Genomic DNA, 19,423 nt, shown 5'->3' on the forward strand with positions numbered 1-19,423 from the left:
CTATCCCTTTAAAGAGGCGAACTGTCCCTTTAAAGAGGCGAACTGTCCCTTTAAAGAGGCGAACTGTCCCTTTCAAAATATCTTACCAGCCGCCGCTGGGTCCCACTAACTTTACCTGCTCTGCAGCAGCTGTTTGTGGCGGTGTTTAGCATCTGGTAGTGGCCACAGTTCCCCCCCCCGGCCTGGATGCCTCAGTCTGAGACGATGAAATAAGTTGGCGGTGCAACAACCTTTGAGCAAACTCAGCAATGGGCCGAGGTTTGTTCCAGGTCTGAGTCTGGAGAACCGAACCGGTTCCAAACAGCATTCAGAGTGTTGTTTTATTCACCGTTAGCATGTTAGCTTCCTCATTTGTCCAACTGCCTGACTCACAGCATGTTGGTTGGAGATTATGGTGATTCTCACAGGAAAGATGGAACTTCCAGTTGGCTCACATAAGAACACACAGCCATCCATTTATTATTTATTTATTATAGATTAGGATAGATAATGCATTTATATTGTTATTGTTGGTAATGTGTGCCTGCATGCAGGTCGATAAGCCAGCCTTAATGGGTTGAAGTTGAGACGTTTTTAGTTATTTATTTATTTATTTTATTATTGTTATCATTTTTTTTACATATATATCTCTATTAGGTTATCAATATACAATCCAAGATCAGTCTGAAAGGATACATTTCACCTATTTTTCCCCTTTGAGACGTTTTTAATGTAATAAAGTCAAAAACAAAATCTGATCCAAGATATTTAGGTCACGATCCAGATGTGGACGAAGTTCCCCGACAGCAGCAGCAGTTTCTCCCTCGGTCCGGTGACAGTTTTTATTATTTATCCGGCTCTTTTCTACATAAAACATCCAGAGATGAAACACAAGGTGTCAGATTAACTCGCTCATTAGTGCAAACTGATGTTTTTATCATCAGCAAAAATCTAAAACTGATGAAAATAACTCTCTCAAATGAACAAATAACAATTTTCTCTTTATGAAAATGCATGTTTTAATGCTTTTAGACACTCCTACATGCAGGAAACAGTGTAAAAAATATCTTTTCATGAGTCTGGGCCACGAGATAAGACGATCAGATCCCAACTAATCACGACACGATAACCCGAGGCCGAAACGCTGCCGTGTGAGGAGGTCACCAGATATCAGCGGGCTGATGTTCCACCGACCCGCGTTCACTCAGGCGTGAGTTACAGGAGCAAATCAATGGGATTTAACTGGCGTTTTGACTCCATATGGTGTAATAATAAGAGGCAGGAAGATCAGGGATAAAGGTCAGGATGGAGGAGGAAGCCGGGAGCGTAGATGAGGAGGAAGGTGGAGGAGGCGGCCGGAGGACGGCTGAGTCGCCCCATATGACGACATGCGGCGTGTCCTTCTGTAATCTGCAGGGGCGCATGGAGGCCGTTCACTTTTATCTGCTGTTTGGTCTGCCGCCTCGCACTTTTGTAAATTCTCCTTGTGGATCCGACACCTCAGCAAATTCTTTATCAGCAGCTGAGAAACCGAGTTCCCAGCTTCCCAGAAACCACCGACCACCAAACAGTTCTGTTTAGCTGTGCATACCTGAAAGTATTTCATCTGCACTCTTCACTTTTAAATTAATTCATTAATTATTATTAAATTTTATAAATTTTTATTATTATTGTTATTATTTTTTTATTATTATTTATTATTATTAATTTTTTTTTTTTAATGATTTTATTGCCTTCTTGTGATTTTATGTAGCTGTGAAGCACTTTGAATTGCCTTGTGTACGAATTGTGCTCTATAAATAAACTTGCCTTGCCTTGAGACTCCAGACACTCAGGCCAGTGAACTCACCGCTGACCTGATCTAAAAAAACAAATAAGCTTTAATTTTTTCCTCTTCTTGTACCAACTTTTTAACTAAATATTAAATTCACTTCTGAGATGACACACGTAATAAATTCAGCCGATTGCTGAATTTATTACAGATGATTTCACATTTACATTGATGGTTTATCATTGAGATGTTTGAAAATTATCTTTGTTGCCTTGAACAACCATCTGTAGGCGTCAGGATCTGATCGTCAGTCTGACTCTGGCTGTGTTCCAAACCGCCTACTACTCCTACTACTCCTACTAACTTTAATTTTTTTTAAGTTCCCGGATGCATACTAGATTCTCCGAAATGTTGGGTATGCATCATGAGGTTACTACTCATACTCAAACTACCCAAGATGCAACGTAACGTGACGTCGCCGATCGTCATTTCCTGTCAAAACGGCAGTTTCGAGCTAACTACAACGAGGGTAGGTTCACTTCCTGTTTTCAAAACAAAAGCACCAATTGTATGGTAATGGCTTTCCCTATGATAAAAGGCAACGGGTATTTTATTTTGTGAAAATAACCGGAAGTGCGTTAGCGCACTGCGGCTAGCTTTAGTAGCGCCGAATTCGTGGGAACAAAATTGTAAACAGCCGGTATTTTGTCAGGTTTTCAACACGTTGGGGATCTAAACGACTACTTTCTCACCTGAAAATGTTTCAAATGTTGCTAAAGTTTACAGAGTTTAGAGCTTAAGGGAAATCAGCTTCAGGCCGGCTGATTTCGGCTCGGGCAGGAGCGAAATGCATTGTGGGTAAACGCTCTGCATACTGTCTGATCGATTAGTATGTAGTATGTAGTTTCAAACACAGCCTTTGAGTAGTTTTGTGCAGTAATTTGCTGCAGACCTGAGCAGCATCTCAGATTTTCTCTTTTAACATTTAGATGTGTTGGTGGCAGTTTCAGCTTTTCAGAGAGTTTTTGTCCTTTTTAGCATTGGGTATGGCAGCTACCACACCTCGGCTCCAGGGGAAAATGTAAATGCTCGTTTTTCTTTAAAAAAATAAATAATAATTTATGGAATTACCCTGTGCCAATTTGTATTATTATTCTATTGTTTAATACATATAAATGAACTACAAATGTAATTTTGAAGAACACAATAAATTTATCTCAGAATCATCTTCCCTTTTGAAATGTGGTATCTCCCAGCCCCCCCCCCCCCCCCCCCCCCTCCCACGAGATGACGGAGCCTGGAGGTCAAAGCTGATGCTATTAGCGGGATTTGTTGTTTGCTAATTAAAGGGATACAAGGTAGTTTAGCGGCAGTATAGCGATCTCTATTGGTCAAACTGAAATTCTACACTGTCGTAAAAATGCCCACCTGTACACACCCACTAACTAAACATCGTGGCGAATGCTGCCGTTGTGTTATTTAGTCAGTGCAGTTAGGTCATCTGATTCACAAGTGTAGACCGCCCACGTAAGATACTATAATCAGAGATTTTCTGAAGCGAGAACTCAAGATAATATGCTATAATCCTGTTGCTGGAGGAAGTGGCCGGGGACAGCTCGTCTGGGTTTCTCTGCTCAGGCTGCTGTCCCCGCGACCCGACCCCCGGACAAGCGGCAGATAATGGATGTATGGATGGACTGTTGCTGATCTTGAATGGGATTCTTCCCTCATCATGGTGTATTCGTGGAGTGATTCCTTTGTATTAGCAGACACTTACAAAAGTTACATCTTAGACAGAGATGCGCGCAGGCACTACCAACACACGCCACAATAAACGGAGACTAGCTCTACACTATTCCGATTACAATCACAAATTAATCAATTTTCATTTGTAGATAACAATTCTTGTTCGGATCAAAACGCTATTCTTATTCTAATCAGGTCAGTCCGTGTATTTCTGAAGCTAGGCTACGTCTCAAACTCAGGAGGAATTAGAGCACCGTCATCACCTGTCTCTTTGCGATCTAAAACGCAGGTCACTATGGTAGATGAACAAGATCACGCTTGGAGAAATTTCACAAAGATGGGAAGTGCCAACATCGAACGTTTCATATTCAGTCTGTGAAAGGCAGAATATGAAACGCTTGGTGTTGGCTCTTCAACGCAAGCGAACACATAGCTACAGCTACAGCTAGCATACAGTACCTAGCTAAGTGCCGTAAACACAAACGACTCGTCTCGCGCATCACGACACTTCAGAAGCGGGTCGCTCCTGCCGAAGTTACATATGGGATTCTCAGCATACAAACCCCTGTTGGGAGCGAGACAGGCTTCATTCGCTTACCATTAACTTGTTTAACCTTTGTTAAACTCCTGAAGGCTATAATTTTAGGTGAAAATGCTACCTAGTGCCCCTTTAATGTAAAATATGAAAAGGAAGCAGAAAACTTTAGATTTATTTATCACCAAACAAAGGGTGATGATGGGTCCAATGTTGCCCCAGCGGCGGAGGAAGGAGGACCAGGTAGTGAAGGCGGGATTCAGGCTGTTAGCCCGGCTGTCCACTTCAGCACCTCCGCCACTAATGCTAATGCTAATGCAAAATGCTAATGCTAAGGCCAATGCTAACAGGGAGACGGAGACGAGTCCATTGTTATGTTAGCGGCTATGTGAGTGAGACTGCATTTGCACACAGATAAGCTACATAGCAGACTTTTGTGGTGATTATTGTATATTTATTAATTGATTGATACTGTAGTCATGTGACCATAGTGACCTTGTCATACTTTAGCTTTGGCTGAATTGATGCCACTGCTTTTTAGAAATAGAAAAAATAGAAATAGAAAAATACTTTATTCATCCCCCAATCGGGGAAATTCAAATTAGTCAAGTAGCTCAAAATCATTTTTTTAAATATTTACAATGATTGTATTAACAACAACAATAATAATACAAATTCTAGTAAAAAATACTACTACTAACTAATAATAATAATAAATGACTAAATAAACAAATAAATTTAAAAAAAATTAAATAAATTTAGTGTCCAATGAGCAAAGGAAACGACAGTCGTGGCTGTAAAAGGCTTCCTCAGAGCTCCAGTTTCTGTCAGAGATCACCAACATCACAGCTCTCTCTTCTCCCATCTATGTCTCCTCCTCTCAGATCCGGTCTCTGTGGACCTGGACCAGTACGATGTGGTTTCCCTGACCGATGCCCTCAGAGGTTTCCTGCAGGACCTGCCCGGCCCCATCATCCCCGACACGGTCTACAGCGAGCTGGTCTACACTGCTCAAGGTAGGGCCGATGTTAGCGTGTCAGAAAACCTACCAAAGCACCAGCTTACTGCAGCCCTGCTCAGTGTGCTCATCAGCTCACAGCTTAAAACATCAAACCATCAAAGACTGGGTTTACTGTACCGAACATGGGCTCAGTTCTGAACGCCATGAGGACATTTAAGTTGTGTTGTTTTGGTGGTCACCACAGGCGGTCCTGGCGAGATTTACGCCCTGGGCAAACCATCCCACCAACATATTATATTATTTGTATTATTTTATTATATATAATCTTAAATACAAAAAGAACTGAGAAAAAACACGATAAATTAAATCTATAGGACGAGTTCGATCAAATGCAAGGCGTGGAATCGGTCAAAAATGGCACAAAAACACACTTTCCATCCAAAATGGCCGCCTTTCTGTGGACGTGGGACCATGGCGGCCTGAGACTTTTTTGTGCGTCTGGGCATGATGAATGAGTGTACCGAATTTCGTCGTCCCACGCAAAACTAACCCCAATGCGGGGACCATTTTTAAGCATCGTAGGGGGCACTACAGAGCCAATGAGCGACTCCCAAAAATATAAAGTTTAGATTCTTTCATGTCGTCGACTGGCAGGTGGCGCTCGCAAAATTTCATGAGTTTTCGCATACCTTTTGCAAAGAATAAGAAAGAAAGAAAGAAAGAAAGAAAGAAAAATCCTTACAGATACTAATTACTAACTAAGTGAAATACAGAATATAAATAACAATCAAAAATTCTTAAATAACCTCAATCCTAAAAAATAACAGAAGAAAACTAAAAAACTACTTTATGGAGCATAAAACAGATTCCTGCAGTGATGATACCAACAGAGCTCAGACTGTAGCAGCTGTTTTTACCCTGTTTACAGCTGGCTTTAACATTAACATTAACTTGCCGTGTGTTGAACCACGGCACCTCGCCACAATGTTGGTTAATTGCATTTACGGATCACATGAAAATGTTTCCTGTTAACATACAAATTTATCATGTGATGGCGCTTTTATAGCAATGTGGCTGATGAGCCAGTCGCCATCATGTGCCAGCAAATCCTCTCTGTCTCTGAACACACGCTCTCTTCGAATTGCACCATTTGCAAAGTCTTCAAGTCAAGTCACAAGTCATCAAAACAGTGACTCAAGTCCCCATCTCTGGTCTGAAGGACCCGAGGGGGGGAGAGAGAGACGAGGAAAACAACAAGCATGCAAAAGGCCAGAAAAATGATCGAGCTAATTTTAATTATCATGCGATTAATTGATTTATTGACTATCGCGACAGGCCAAGACGTCACAAATGAGCTGATTTAACAGCCTTTTGGTGGCAAAAATCAGTCCTTCACTCTCATAACCATTCAGTTATGTTAGAGTTATATATGTTATAGTCCCAGATGAACAGAATTCTTCTGAATATTGATATTTCTGCTTGCAAATTAATAATTATGATTACAATTAATTGAATTCCAATTGGCTTGAATTGGACTTAAGTGCCTTGAGATGACATTTGTTGTATTTGGCGCTATATAAATAAAAATGAATTGAATTGCAGATCAGGATGTTTTTACCAGTGAGAGGCTGCAGCCCTTCCAAAGCTAACACAGCTACGACCCCCGGCAGTCCAGGCTGGAGCCGGATGCAGGGTTTGTTTTCATGGCCGCTGATCGGTGTGACTTTAGGCCTCCAGCTGTTGCTGCACTTTCTCGTCTCCTCCGGAGCTCAATCTGAACTCGTGGCGTCACTTCACATGAGCGCAGACACTCGTCACACCTGACAGAACGCCGCCAGATCTGGATGGGAACACACCGAGGCTGTAAACTCTCGTCATCGTCAAACTACGGCTTTCATTTCCCCGTCCGGCAGCTTTTAGGGATCCTCACTCTCTCCATATTTCATAAGACTCTCCAACCTTGAACTCCTGCACTTGGCTGCCGTTGAGCTTTTCAACACGACTTCCAGCTGCAAACCCCCTGAATTATGTAAGGGCTCCTCTTGTCTGTTTGGGCCTCGTCCTGAAGTGGAAGCAGCTTTTTGATTTTAACTATTCATGGAAACATTTTAAGTGAGGATCAACCCCATCGCAGTCTTCTCCGGAGACCGTCTGAGGCTAATCCTATTGAAATTGAACTTCTTATTCAGGGAAAAGGTCCCCTGCAGAGCACCACGTGGGTTCTCCTGTGAAATCTGAGGATATTATGAGATGACGTCCGAGGCATTGAGAGCGCATGGAGAGGACATGTGCAATAATAACGGGAGATCCCTGAAAGGGAAACTATTTGCTGTGTTGAGTCTGTCCTGTCCGTCAGGTTTCAGGTCCACAGATAAGTGGTATCAAGATGTCTTCTTCTAAACTTTAACAGGCATGTTTTCCAGGGCTGTGTTCCAAACCGCATACTTCTCCTACTACTCCTACTAACGTTCTGAGTTAGTATGCGAGTTTGAGTAAGCGAGAAGTTCCCGGATGCATACTAGATTCTCCTAAATGTTGCGTATGCATCATGAGGTTGCTACTCATACTCAAACTACCCAAGATGCAACGTAACGTGACGTCGCCGATCGTCATTTCCTGTCAAAACGGCAGTTTCAAGCTAGCTACAACGAGGGTAGGTTCACTTCCTGTTTCCAAAACAAAAGCACCAATTGTATGGTAATGGCTTTCCCTATGATAAAAGGCAACGGGTATTTTATTTTGTGAAAATAACAGGAAGTGCGTTGCTCACTGCGGCTAGCTTTAGTAGCGCCGAATTCGTGAGAACAAAATTGTAAACAGTCGGTATTTTGTCAGGTTTTCAACATGTTGGGGATCTAAACGACTACTTTCTCACCTGAAAATGTTTCAAATGTTGCTAAAGTTTACAGAGTTTAGAGCTTAAGAGAAATCAGCTTCAGGCCGGCTGATTTCAGCTCGGGCAGGGGCGAAATGCATTGTGGGTAAACGCTCTGCATACTGTCTGATCGATCAGTATGGCTCTGTTCGAAACCGCATACTTCTCCTACTACTCCTACTAACTTTCTGACTACTAACTCCTCTCTGCAGTCGGTGATTCTTCTTCTGTTTGATGTTGCCAGTTAATGGCTCAGTGATTTCTGCTGTGTTTGGTCCAATAGTCTGTTCACACTGATGTTTGATTGTCCGACTAACTGTGTGCTAAGTTCATGTGGATAAATGTGAGAACAGGAGGGTTGGAGTCGGCAGCCTGTGACACGTTCTGAAATAAATGGCACAACTTTTGTGGAACTTTGTGATAAGATCGTGATAAATGAAGCAAATAAAGTTCTTTTTGTGGAATATTTATAGAACGTCTGTAGTTTCAGAGCCGATGTTTTCAATGGAGGTCATGGGAAAGGCGATAGGAGGTCAGTCAGGGTAATTGACAGCTCAGGCGTCAGGTTTTAAGCGCTCGTGCAACACAAAGATCCGTCCTGAAGTTGAAGACTCAACATCCAGTTGGATTGGTGACATGACATTTCTTTTAAGTCATCCGTTTGTGTCACGATGAAAGTGGGAGTACGAGGAGATAAACTGTCTCCATGGAAACTGTAGAGTTTTACCTTTCTTTACATATTCAGAAACTTTCAGCTCCTGTTGCAGAGTTTGGAAATGTTGCAGAAGAAGAAGAAGGAAACCTGGGCTGTGTTCGAAACCGCCTACTACATACTGCATACCGCATACTACATACTACATACTACACACTGCATACTACATACCGCATACTACATACCACATACTGCATACTACATACTGCATACTACACACTGCATACTACATACTACATACTGCATACTGCATACTACATACTACATACCGCATACTACATACTACATACTGCATACTACATACTGCATACTACACACTGCATACTGCATACTACATACTACATACTGCATACTACATACTGCATACTACATACTGCATACTACACACTGCATACTACATACTACATACTACATACTGCATACTGCATACTGCATACTACATACTGCATACTACATACTACACACTGCATACTACATACTACATACTGCATACTACATACTGCATACTACATACTACATACTGCATACTACATACTACACACTGCATACTACATACTGCATACTGCATACTACATACTACACACTGCATACTACATACTACATACTGCATACTGCATACTACATACTACACACTACATACTACATACTGCATACTGCATACTACATACTACACACTGCATACTACATACTACATACTGCATACTGCATACTACATACTGCATACTGCATACTACATACTACACACTGCATACTACATACTACATACTGCATACTGCATACTACATACTGCATACTACATACTGCACACTGCATACTACATACTACATACTGCATACTACATACTACATACTACACACTGCATACTACATACTACATACTGCATACTGCATACTACATACTACATACTGCATACTGCATACTACATACTACATACTGCATACTGCATACTACATACTACACACTGCATACTACATACTACATACTGCATACTGCATACTACATACTGCATACTACATACTACATACTACACACTGCATACTACATACTGCACACTGCATACTACATACTACATACTGCATACTACATACTACATACTACACACTGCATACTACATACTACATACTGCATACTGCATACTACATACTGCATACTACATACTACATACTACACACTGCATACTACATACTGCACACTGCATACTACATACTACATACTGCATACTACATACTACATACTACACACTGCATACTACATACTACATACTGCATACTGCATACTACATACTACATACTGCATACTACATACTACATACTGCATACTGCATACTACATACTACACACTGCATACTACATACTACATACTGCATACTGCATACTACATACTGCATACTACATACTACATACTACACACTGCATACTACATACTACATACTGCATACTGCATACTACATACTGCATACTGCACACTGCATACTACATACTACATACTGCATACTGCATACTACATACTGCATACTACATACTGCACACTGCATACTACATACTACATACTGCATACTACATACTACATACTACACACTGCATACTACATACTACATACTACATACTGCATACTACATACTACACACTGCATACTGCATACTGCATACTACATACTGCATACTACATACTACATACTGCATACTACATACTGCATACTACATACTACACACTGCATACTGCATACTGCATACTACATACTGCATACTGCATACTACATACTGCATACTACATACTGCATACTACATACTGCATACTGCATACTACATACTGCATACTACATACTACATACTGCATACTACTTACTGCATACTACATACTACATACTACATACTAAATACTACATACTGCATACTACATACTACATACTCATCGATCAGACAGTATGCAGAGCGTTTACCCACGATGCATTTCGCTCCTGCCCGAGCCGAAATCAGCCGGCCTGAAGCTGATTTCCCTTAAGCTCTAAACTCTGTAAACTTTAGCAACATTTGAAACATTTTCAGGTGAGAAAGTAGTCGTTTAGATCCCCAACGTGTTGAAAACCTGACAAAATACCGGCTGTTTACAATTTTGTTCTCACGAATTCGGCGCTACTAAAGCTAGCCGCAGTGAGCAACGCACTTCCGGTTATTTTCACAAAATAAAATACCCGTTGCCTTTTATCATAGGGAAAGCCATTACCATACAATTGGTGCTTTTGTTTTGAAAACAGGAAGTGAACCTACCCTCGTTGTAGCTAGCTTGAAACTGCCGTTTTGACAGGAAATGACGATCGCCGACGTCACGTTACGTTGCATCTTGGGTAGTTTGAGTATGAGTAGTAACCTCATGATGCATACCCAACATTTAGGAGAATCTAGTATGCATCCGGGAACTTAAAAAAAGTTAGGGTTAGTAGGAGTAGTAGGAGAAGTCGGCGGTTTCGAACACAACCTGAGATTTACTTCTGTCGTTCAGCTCCTGTTGCAGAGTTTGGAAATGTTGCAGAAGAAGAAGGAAACCTGATGTTATCCTGCGCAGCAGCAGCAGCATCATCAGTAAAGATTTGAGTTATTTCTCTCACATTCCATTTTGCTAATGATGAACTGATCCATGTGCACTCTTCTGTGTGTTTTGGACTTTGGAGGAATATGTTTTAGATTCCCTCCATATGGACGGGATTAGGAAGATGCCTCGTGTAAAGACTTGATCTGCTCCCGTGAGATCTCTGGATGTTGTAAGACGTGAAATCCCCTCTTATTTCTTACCTTTCCTCTGGCTCTTCTGCTGTCTGGGCTGCAAATCGTTTTCTCATCTGTATCCATCTGATCGGCGTTTGTTTCTGCAGCCGGTGGCACATCGTGGGGAAATCCCCCCACACTGTTGCACAGAGCAATAAAATGTTCTGAAGCTGGAGGGATTTTTTCAGAGACCTTCTGAACCCTCTAAACCGGTGGGACATTTCTGTTCTGTACTTCACCTTCTGAGTACATCTGGTGATGCATGCATGTTGTAAGATGCACGTTTAACCTTGAATCTGACAGCGAGAACATCTAAAAATTGAAGTTCTTTAGTTTTCTTGGAGTGTTCGAAGATTCTTCACAGGTCTTAAACACCACTATCATGAAAACAGTTCTGAGTGAGCCGTCTAAAAAGCTTCATGGTTGTTAAGAATTACCCCCAGGTGCATGATGGGAAGTAATCCCAGAAAATACCGTGGCTGTGTTCGAAACCGCATACTTCTCCTACTACTCCTACTAACTTTTTGAGTTAGTATGCGAGTTTGAGTAAGCAGAAGTTCCCGGATGCATACTAGATTCTCCGAAATGTTGGGTATGCATCATGAGGTTACTACTCATACTCAAACTACCCAAGATGCAACGTAACGTGACGTCGCCGATCGTCATTTCCTGTCAAAACGGCAGTTTCAAGCTAGCTACAACGAGGGTAGGTTCACTTCCTGTTTTCAAAACAAAAGCACCAATTGTATGGTAATGGCTTTCCCTATGATAAAAGGCAACGGGTATTTTATTTTGTGAAAATAACAGGAAGTGCGTTAGCTCACTGCGGCTAGCTTTAGTAGCGCCGAATTCGTGGGAACAAAATTGTAAACAGCCGGTATTTTGTCAGGTTTTCAACACGTTGGGGATCTAAACGACTACTTTCTCACCTGAAAATGTTTCAAATGTTGCTAAAGTTTACAGAGTTTAGAGCTTAAGGGAAATCAGCTTCAGGCCGGCTGATTTCAGCTCGGGCAGGAGCGAAATGCATTGTGGGTAAACGCTCTGCATACTGTCTGATCGATGAGTATGCAGTATGTAGTAAGGTTGGTTGATTTTGCTGCTTTCTTTAAAACATAAAGTCCACTTCGTTATGTCTTAACCTCTGCAGATGAGCTGCTTTTTGTTCTGTTTTCTGTCGTCTTCCTGGAAGTTTCAGGATCTTTAAAGTAAAGTCAGTGGGCAGCAGCTGTTTGGCATACTTTAAAACCTTTTGAGTTTTCTATATTTTCAAAGGAAACGGAGATTATTCTTTAGGTTTCAGGTTGAAGGATTTTCTCTTGGTTCATTTTTCATTCTTTCTTCTTCTCCTCCTGTCACTGGTCTGAGTTTTAACACTTTAATCAGCAGCTTCTCTGATTCTCTCTCCTTCGTTGCTTAACCTTCAGCAGTCTGAGGTCATCGTCTGTGGGGATGAAGCCCAGCTGGCTGAGTCTCAGTGTCCATCTGGACCTGAAGACCCTGTTACACAATCACCCTGAAAGGCCAGAAGCATTTGGACAAACCCACGAGACGTGCTGTGGTGTTTTAAATAGGGCTGGGCGAGTTAACCTCGTTATTATCGCGTTAACTTGTTAATTATTTAACGCCGATAGATATTTTATCCCGCATTAACGCAGGTTTTATTTTTAAATATTTTTGGGGGGCTTTTTGCTCACAGGCTTTTATTTTGTAAAAGTCTGTTGCTCACAGGCTTTTATTTTGTAAAAGTCTGTTGCTCACAGGCTTTTATTCTGTAAAAGTCTGCTGCTCACAGGCTTTTATTTTGTAAAAGTCTGCTGCTGTCTGCTGTGGAACAGGAAAAGAAAGTAATCGGCGGATCCACCAAACATGGAGAAGGGTACGGAACTTTTACTCGGCCATTTTCATGTTAAAGTTCTTCCAGACGGCGGAGTCGACAGAACCAAAGTCATCTGTAAACTCTGCCAAGTTGAATTGTCTTCTCAGCGTAGTAGTTCCAGTCTAAAATATCACTTAAAGGCAAAACACACAACTGATAGCAGCAAGTCATTCAAGGAAACAGACAGTGGAGCGAGGCTTCTACATAAAAACTACAGAAAGATGCTGATGTTAAAAGTGTGTTTGCACAACAAATGTTATGGCACTTTCATTCATATGGCAGCACATTTAAAATAAAGCTAAATGCTAAAAGCTGTACACTACTTTTGGATTCATTTTGGGATTCTGTGTGGTAGAGTCCGGTGCCCCCCCTCCATGCCGGTGGTCCAGCCTCCCACGGTCCTGCGGGGCCAGATGGGCAGACCGAGCTCCCTCCGCAGCCTTGACCTCTATTGACCGGCGGGGTCGGCCAGGATCCATACCAACAGAAGGAGGAAGACGCTGGTTATCGATAGTGTTCAGACGGGCGTCCATGACCTCCAGCAGACCGGCAGCCATCCGTCACCACCCACCTTCCCCTGAGACTCGGCTACAAATTATCCTCCATAAAAAGACATTTCACACGTAGTCTCACAGTTTTAGTCGTGATATCATGGAATATTCCATCATTAAAATATTTAAATGTTAAACTTACTGTTTAAAAGAAGCAGTTTTTCCTCTAAATGTCTTTACAGGCTGTCCAGATAAAAACTGCAAACTAATGAAGACGTTTGTGTCGACAGAAAAAGTCCCGAAAGAAGAAGAACTGATTAAAGGCGTTCTTTTTCTTCAAGTTTTAAGCAAAATGAGTTTACAGAACCCCCCAAAAGTCCTGATCCAAGGTCCTGACTCATGTTACCATGGAAACTTCTGCAGATATTCACTTTAAAGCTGCTCAGAACTGAACTAACTCTGGTTCTGCCTCAGATTCTGGGTTTATGTTCATGTTGGAACATGTTTCAGTGAATCTCTGCAGCTGTTACCATGGAAACATCTGCAGATATTCACTTTAAAGCTGCTCAGAACTGAACTAACTCTGGTTCTGCCTCAGATTCTGGGTTTATGTTCATGTTGGAACATGTTTCAGTGAATCTCTGCAGCTGTTACCATGGAAACATCTGCAGATATTCACTTTAAAGCTGCTCAGAACTGAACCAACTCTGGTTCTGCCTCAGATTCTGGGTTTATGTTCATGTTGGAACATGTTTCAGTGAATCTCTGCAGCTGTTTCCATGGAAACATCTGCAGATATTCACTTTAAAGCTGCTCAGAACTGAACTAACTCTGGTTCTGCCTCAGATTCTGGGTTTATGTTCATGTTGGAACATGTTTCAGTGAATCGGCTGCAGCTGTTACCATGGAAACATCTGCAGATATTCACTTTAAAGCTGCTCAGAACTGAACTAACTCTGGTTCTGCCTCAGATTCTGGGTTTATGTTCATGTTGGAACATGTTTCAGTGAATCTCTGCAGCTGTTACCATGGAAACATCTGCAGATATTCACTTTAAAGCTGCTCAGAACTGAACTAACTCTGGTTCTGACTCAGATTCTGGGTTTATGTTCATGTTGGAACATGTTTCAGTGAATCGGCTGCAGCTGTTACCATGGAAACATCTGCAGATATTCACTTTAAAGCTGCTCAGAACTGAACTAACTCTGGTTCTGCCTCAGATTCTGGGTTTATGTTCATGTTGGAACATGTTTCAGTGAATCTCTGCAGCTGTTTCCATGGAAACATCTGCAGATATTCACTTTAAAGCTGCTCAGAACTGAACTAACTCTGGTTCTGACTCAGATTCTGGGTTTATGTTCATGTTGGAACATGTTTCAGTGAATCTCTGCAGCTGTTACCATGGAAACATCTGCAGATATTCACTTTAAAGCTGCTCAGAGCTGAACTAACTCTGGTTCTGCCTCAGATTCTGGGTTTATGTTCATGTTGGAACATTGAAACATCCACATAACTTTTCTGAATCCTTTTTAGTGCTCTCAGTTGTCATTGTGACGAGATTATATGAATTTCACATCTTTATAAATAATACAAGTCTTCAAAGGAGCTGCCGTCACTGAGAAAATTTAATCTAAATAATTGATGGCAACAAAGCAGGAGAAACTATAAGAAGTTTTCAGGGAGCCGTTTCCTCAGTTTATGATTTAATTAAGAAATAAAGTTCAATAAGAAAAGTTATCTCGTTATGGTTTGAAAGATCACCAAAACTTTTAGAAAGAGTTTCTTCTCGGGGCCTCAGGAAGCTCGGGGCTGATTGATCAGACTCTGAAGTGGTGGTGCTCTGTTCCTCAGTTATGAGCTCTGAGGACTCGTCGGAGGAAACCTTTCCCTGCATCCTCCCCACCAGATGACAGATGAACACCTAAACGGCCCCGATGCCTTTTGGACACCAGCTCGGTGGCCTGATTGTGTTGAAATGGAACAATAAACCTTGTGAAAGCAGTTCAGGGCAAGATGGCGGAAGAATCTCAGAGAACTCAGGCTAAGGCTACACGAAAACGAAACAAGGTTTTTTTAAAACGGGTACGAAAATTATTGCGTCCACACGGGAAAGCTGCTGTAAAGACTCAGGTCCAGATGGAAACGCTGAAAACGATGCAGTACACACGCCACTATCGTTTTGGGGTAGTGGGAACGCCGGCTCCGTGTGGCCGCGACAGCCAAACGATAAGAAAAAGTATCGTTTACAGTGAAAAACGTTTTCGTGTAGCCGTAGCCTGAGAGCCTGTTTGCTGGTTTTAATGTAAACTTCCTTATATGGGTGATTCCAAACTGATTGACAGCTCTGTGAGCCAATCAGAGCTCCCTGTGGTGTCCACAGGCTGCAGTGAAACCGGACCGTTCTGGAGATGTTTGAATGGTTTTCTTTCACTTCAGGAAGCTGTTTAGGTTTGATTCCGACTTATTCAGACTTTAATTTTAATTTTAATTTTTAATTTTTAATTTTTAATTTTTAATTTTAATTTTAATTTTAATTTTAATTTTAATTTTAATTTATTATTTTTTAATTTTAATTTCATTATTGTTATTTTTTATTATAATTTTTTTTATGATTTTATTGCCTTCTTGTGATTTTATGTAGCTCTAAAGCACTTTGAATTAGCTTGTGTACGAATTGTGCTCTATAAATAAAATTGCCTTGCCTTGCCTAAAAATTGGCTGTGTTCGAAACCTCATACTTCTCCTACTTCTCCTACTACTCATACTAACTTTTTTACTAATGGATTTGGATTAGAAGAAGAAGCAATAGCAGCTGGGGGCCCAGCAGGGGGAGCACTTAGGGTAAACAGACTTTTGGAAGAAGCAAAGAAGAAATTCAGGATATTTAAGTGGAGGGTTTGGCCCATGTGATCCTTTTGAAACCAGGCGGCCATTTTGGGTGAGTTGGCTTTGAGTGAGTTGTATGGCCTTGTTTCTGCTGGTATTTTTAGTGACTGTAGGACTGTTCAGGTGAGTTTATCTGCTGAATCTGCTGGTGTGTCTTGTCCTGCCTCCACCTCTGGCACCCTCTATACTTTCATTACCCCCTACCCGAACCAGGGTTTGTATCCCCACCCCGCTGTGACTGGTGTGCAGTTAGTGAAGAGGCTGAGGTAGCTTGTGGCTGTGGGAGAAATATATAAAAAAAATAAGATGGTTGTTGTGGTGTGAGGGGCAGTGTTGGCTGGCATTAGGGGGGTGACTCTGGGACATCAGTGGTCATTCTCTAGCCTCCTGGAGGTGTCGTGGGCCCAACTAGATGAAACACTGATGAAAGGAGGTTCCCACCTGATGACCCCAATGACATGTTGGTCAGCACTGCTCACTGATCTATATAATAGGGAAAGTACACTGAGTCTGGTCCTTTTTATTTATTTATTTTTTTCTTTAGCACCAGTTTCTTGTGTTTACCTTGAATACTCAAACTACCCAAGATGCAACGTAACGTGACGTCGCCGATCGTCATTTCCTGTCAAAACGGCAGTTTCAAGCTAGCTACGACGAGGGTAGGTTCACTTCCTGTTTTCAAAACAAAAGCACCAATTGTATGGTAATGGCTTTCCCTGTGATAAAAGGTAACAGGTATTTTATTTTGTGAAAATAACAGGAAGTGCGTTGCTCACTGCGGCTAGCTTTAGTAGCGCCGAATTCGTGGGAACAAAATTGTAAACAGCCGGTATTTTGTCAGGTTTTCAACACGTTGGGGATCTAAACGACTACTAGAAGTAGAAAAAGGACAGATTTTCTTACAGTTTGTAGGATCTTTGTATTTTATTTGCACAGTTAAAACTTAAAACCCTCACTCTCTGTTGTATAAGACAGTTAATCCCTTTCAGCATCTGTAACTCGGCTCAGATGTTGATCAAATGCCTCAGTAGTTCTGTCAGTTCTTCCGTCTCACCGTGGGCACTCTGGCTTATTGGGATTGATCCGAACACTTTAGCTCCTGACGGGCCGAAGCAGCAGTAGCTCATGTGGTTAATCAATACGTATCAGCATTACAACACCAAGATGGCTCCGACATGTACACATGCAGAGCGATGCATCACACAGAGGGGGTCCGCTCACCTTCATCTACAGCGTTTCAAGGCTTTAATGTTTCGGTTCTGCACACGTTACCGGCCTCGTCGTATGAAGTGTAAAGAACTGCAGCTGCAGGAGAACTGACCCGACACCCAGGGGTGGAGCATTGATTTTAAATGTTCCAGGGGGACATCAAGCCCAGAGACACGACGCTGAAGTTGGCATCCGATTCGCGAATTAAATGGATGGGCATTAAGGGCCATTTCACTGCATTTTTGCATTTTGATCGCCCTAAACTAGATCCTGTTTGGAAACTACAATAGTTACACTGCTCAAATCTGGATAGAATTATTCTAAAGAGGCTGTAGATTAATTAAAACACATCGTATGTTGGTGCACTACGAGGGTGGGCAAATCATCTTGCTGTAAAAGTGGGGGTGTCGAAACACCCCCATCCCCCACGGGTGCGACAACCATGCCGACACCAAAAAGAGCGCCTTCAAGCTCCAACAGCTTCACCTGCAATTCATTTCATTGATAAAGCTTTTCATGGAGTTCATACAGAGCCAGTTCAGCCGAGGGTTAGCTAACCCTTAACCCATTGAGGCCGGGAAAGCATTGGCGCATTTCTACCTTTAAAGCCGGGGGCGCTGTTGCGTTATTCTACCTTTAAGGCCGGGAAAGCGTACACGTCTTTTTCTCATGTATAAGGTTGTTTTGCACCAATTATTGACCTCTGCGCCAAATAAATGCATTATAATAGACACGTGAGAGTGTCGTCATGTTCCTCGTCTCATTGTTTTGAAGTTAAGTTACATCGAACAAGCATGGAGGACTTTCAGTGGGAAGACATTTCAGACGGTAGCGATTGTGAGGAGTTTCTTGGCTCTGATGAAGCTGATGAACGTGCTAACCCAACTGATGGAGATTTATGGCGAGCACATGTGTTTGAGGATGACGATGAGGATGATTTTGAAGGGTTTGAATGTGAGTGGAAGACTGACAATTACCACCGTAATCGACAGAGATTTCACACCAGGGGTGAAAGTCGGTTTACCTGCAGATGCCACACCGTTGCAGGCATTTAATCATATTGAAAATAGTGCCGTTCCTGCACTTTACTTTTTACATTTTCTATTTTTGTGAAGGTGTATGTAAATAAACTCAATTTCCAAAGAAAGCCACAGGTGTAAGCTCTCAAATACTTTTTGGATTTTGTTTCTATCTGCTGCAGAGGCTGAGAAATCCATCATTTAGTAGGCGTTGACACAATTGCTGAATTTCCAGAAAAACTTCAGGTTTTAGGGGGTCTTTCTGAAATCGCCCATAGGTTTTACAGGCATTCTTTTCCAGGCGTCTTAGGCCTAAATGGGTTAAATGATTCTCTCCGTTACATCCGTCTGTTCTTGACTCGCTCGTCTCGGTCTCGTGACGCATCGGCGCTGATATTAAACCCACGAACCGAGCAAAATGAGTCGAAAACAGACGTGTTTGGAGAGTTTCTTCCCAGCGAGGAGACAGAAGAAGAGGCTGTGACCACCAAGAAAAAGAAAGCTGCATTTTGAAAGGCATGTTTAAGCGTTACCATAGCGACCAGAGAGCGTTAGGAGGCAGAGAGGATGTTGTCAGGAGGACGCTGCTAATAAAGTTA

At 41.9% G+C, this 19,423-nt stretch overlaps 1 protein-coding gene across 1 annotated transcript in view; it reads left to right on the forward strand.

Annotated features, from left to right (window-relative positions):
• The window catches only part of LOC142400859 (phosphatidylinositol 3-kinase regulatory subunit alpha-like), a 210,101-nt gene that overhangs the window by 143,749 nt on the left and 46,929 nt on the right, over positions 1-19,423 (forward strand). The window contains exon 4 of the mRNA XM_075486094.1: positions 4,916-5,047. Coding sequence (XP_075342209.1) covers positions 4,916-5,047 — 132 coding nt within the window. The remainder of the gene's footprint in view (positions 1-4,915; positions 5,048-19,423) is intronic.

Source organism: Odontesthes bonariensis, chromosome 15 (assembly GCF_027942865.1).
Source record: "Odontesthes bonariensis isolate fOdoBon6 chromosome 15, fOdoBon6.hap1, whole genome shotgun sequence".
Classification (NCBI taxonomy): Eukaryota; Metazoa; Chordata; class Actinopteri; order Atheriniformes; family Atherinopsidae; genus Odontesthes; species Odontesthes bonariensis.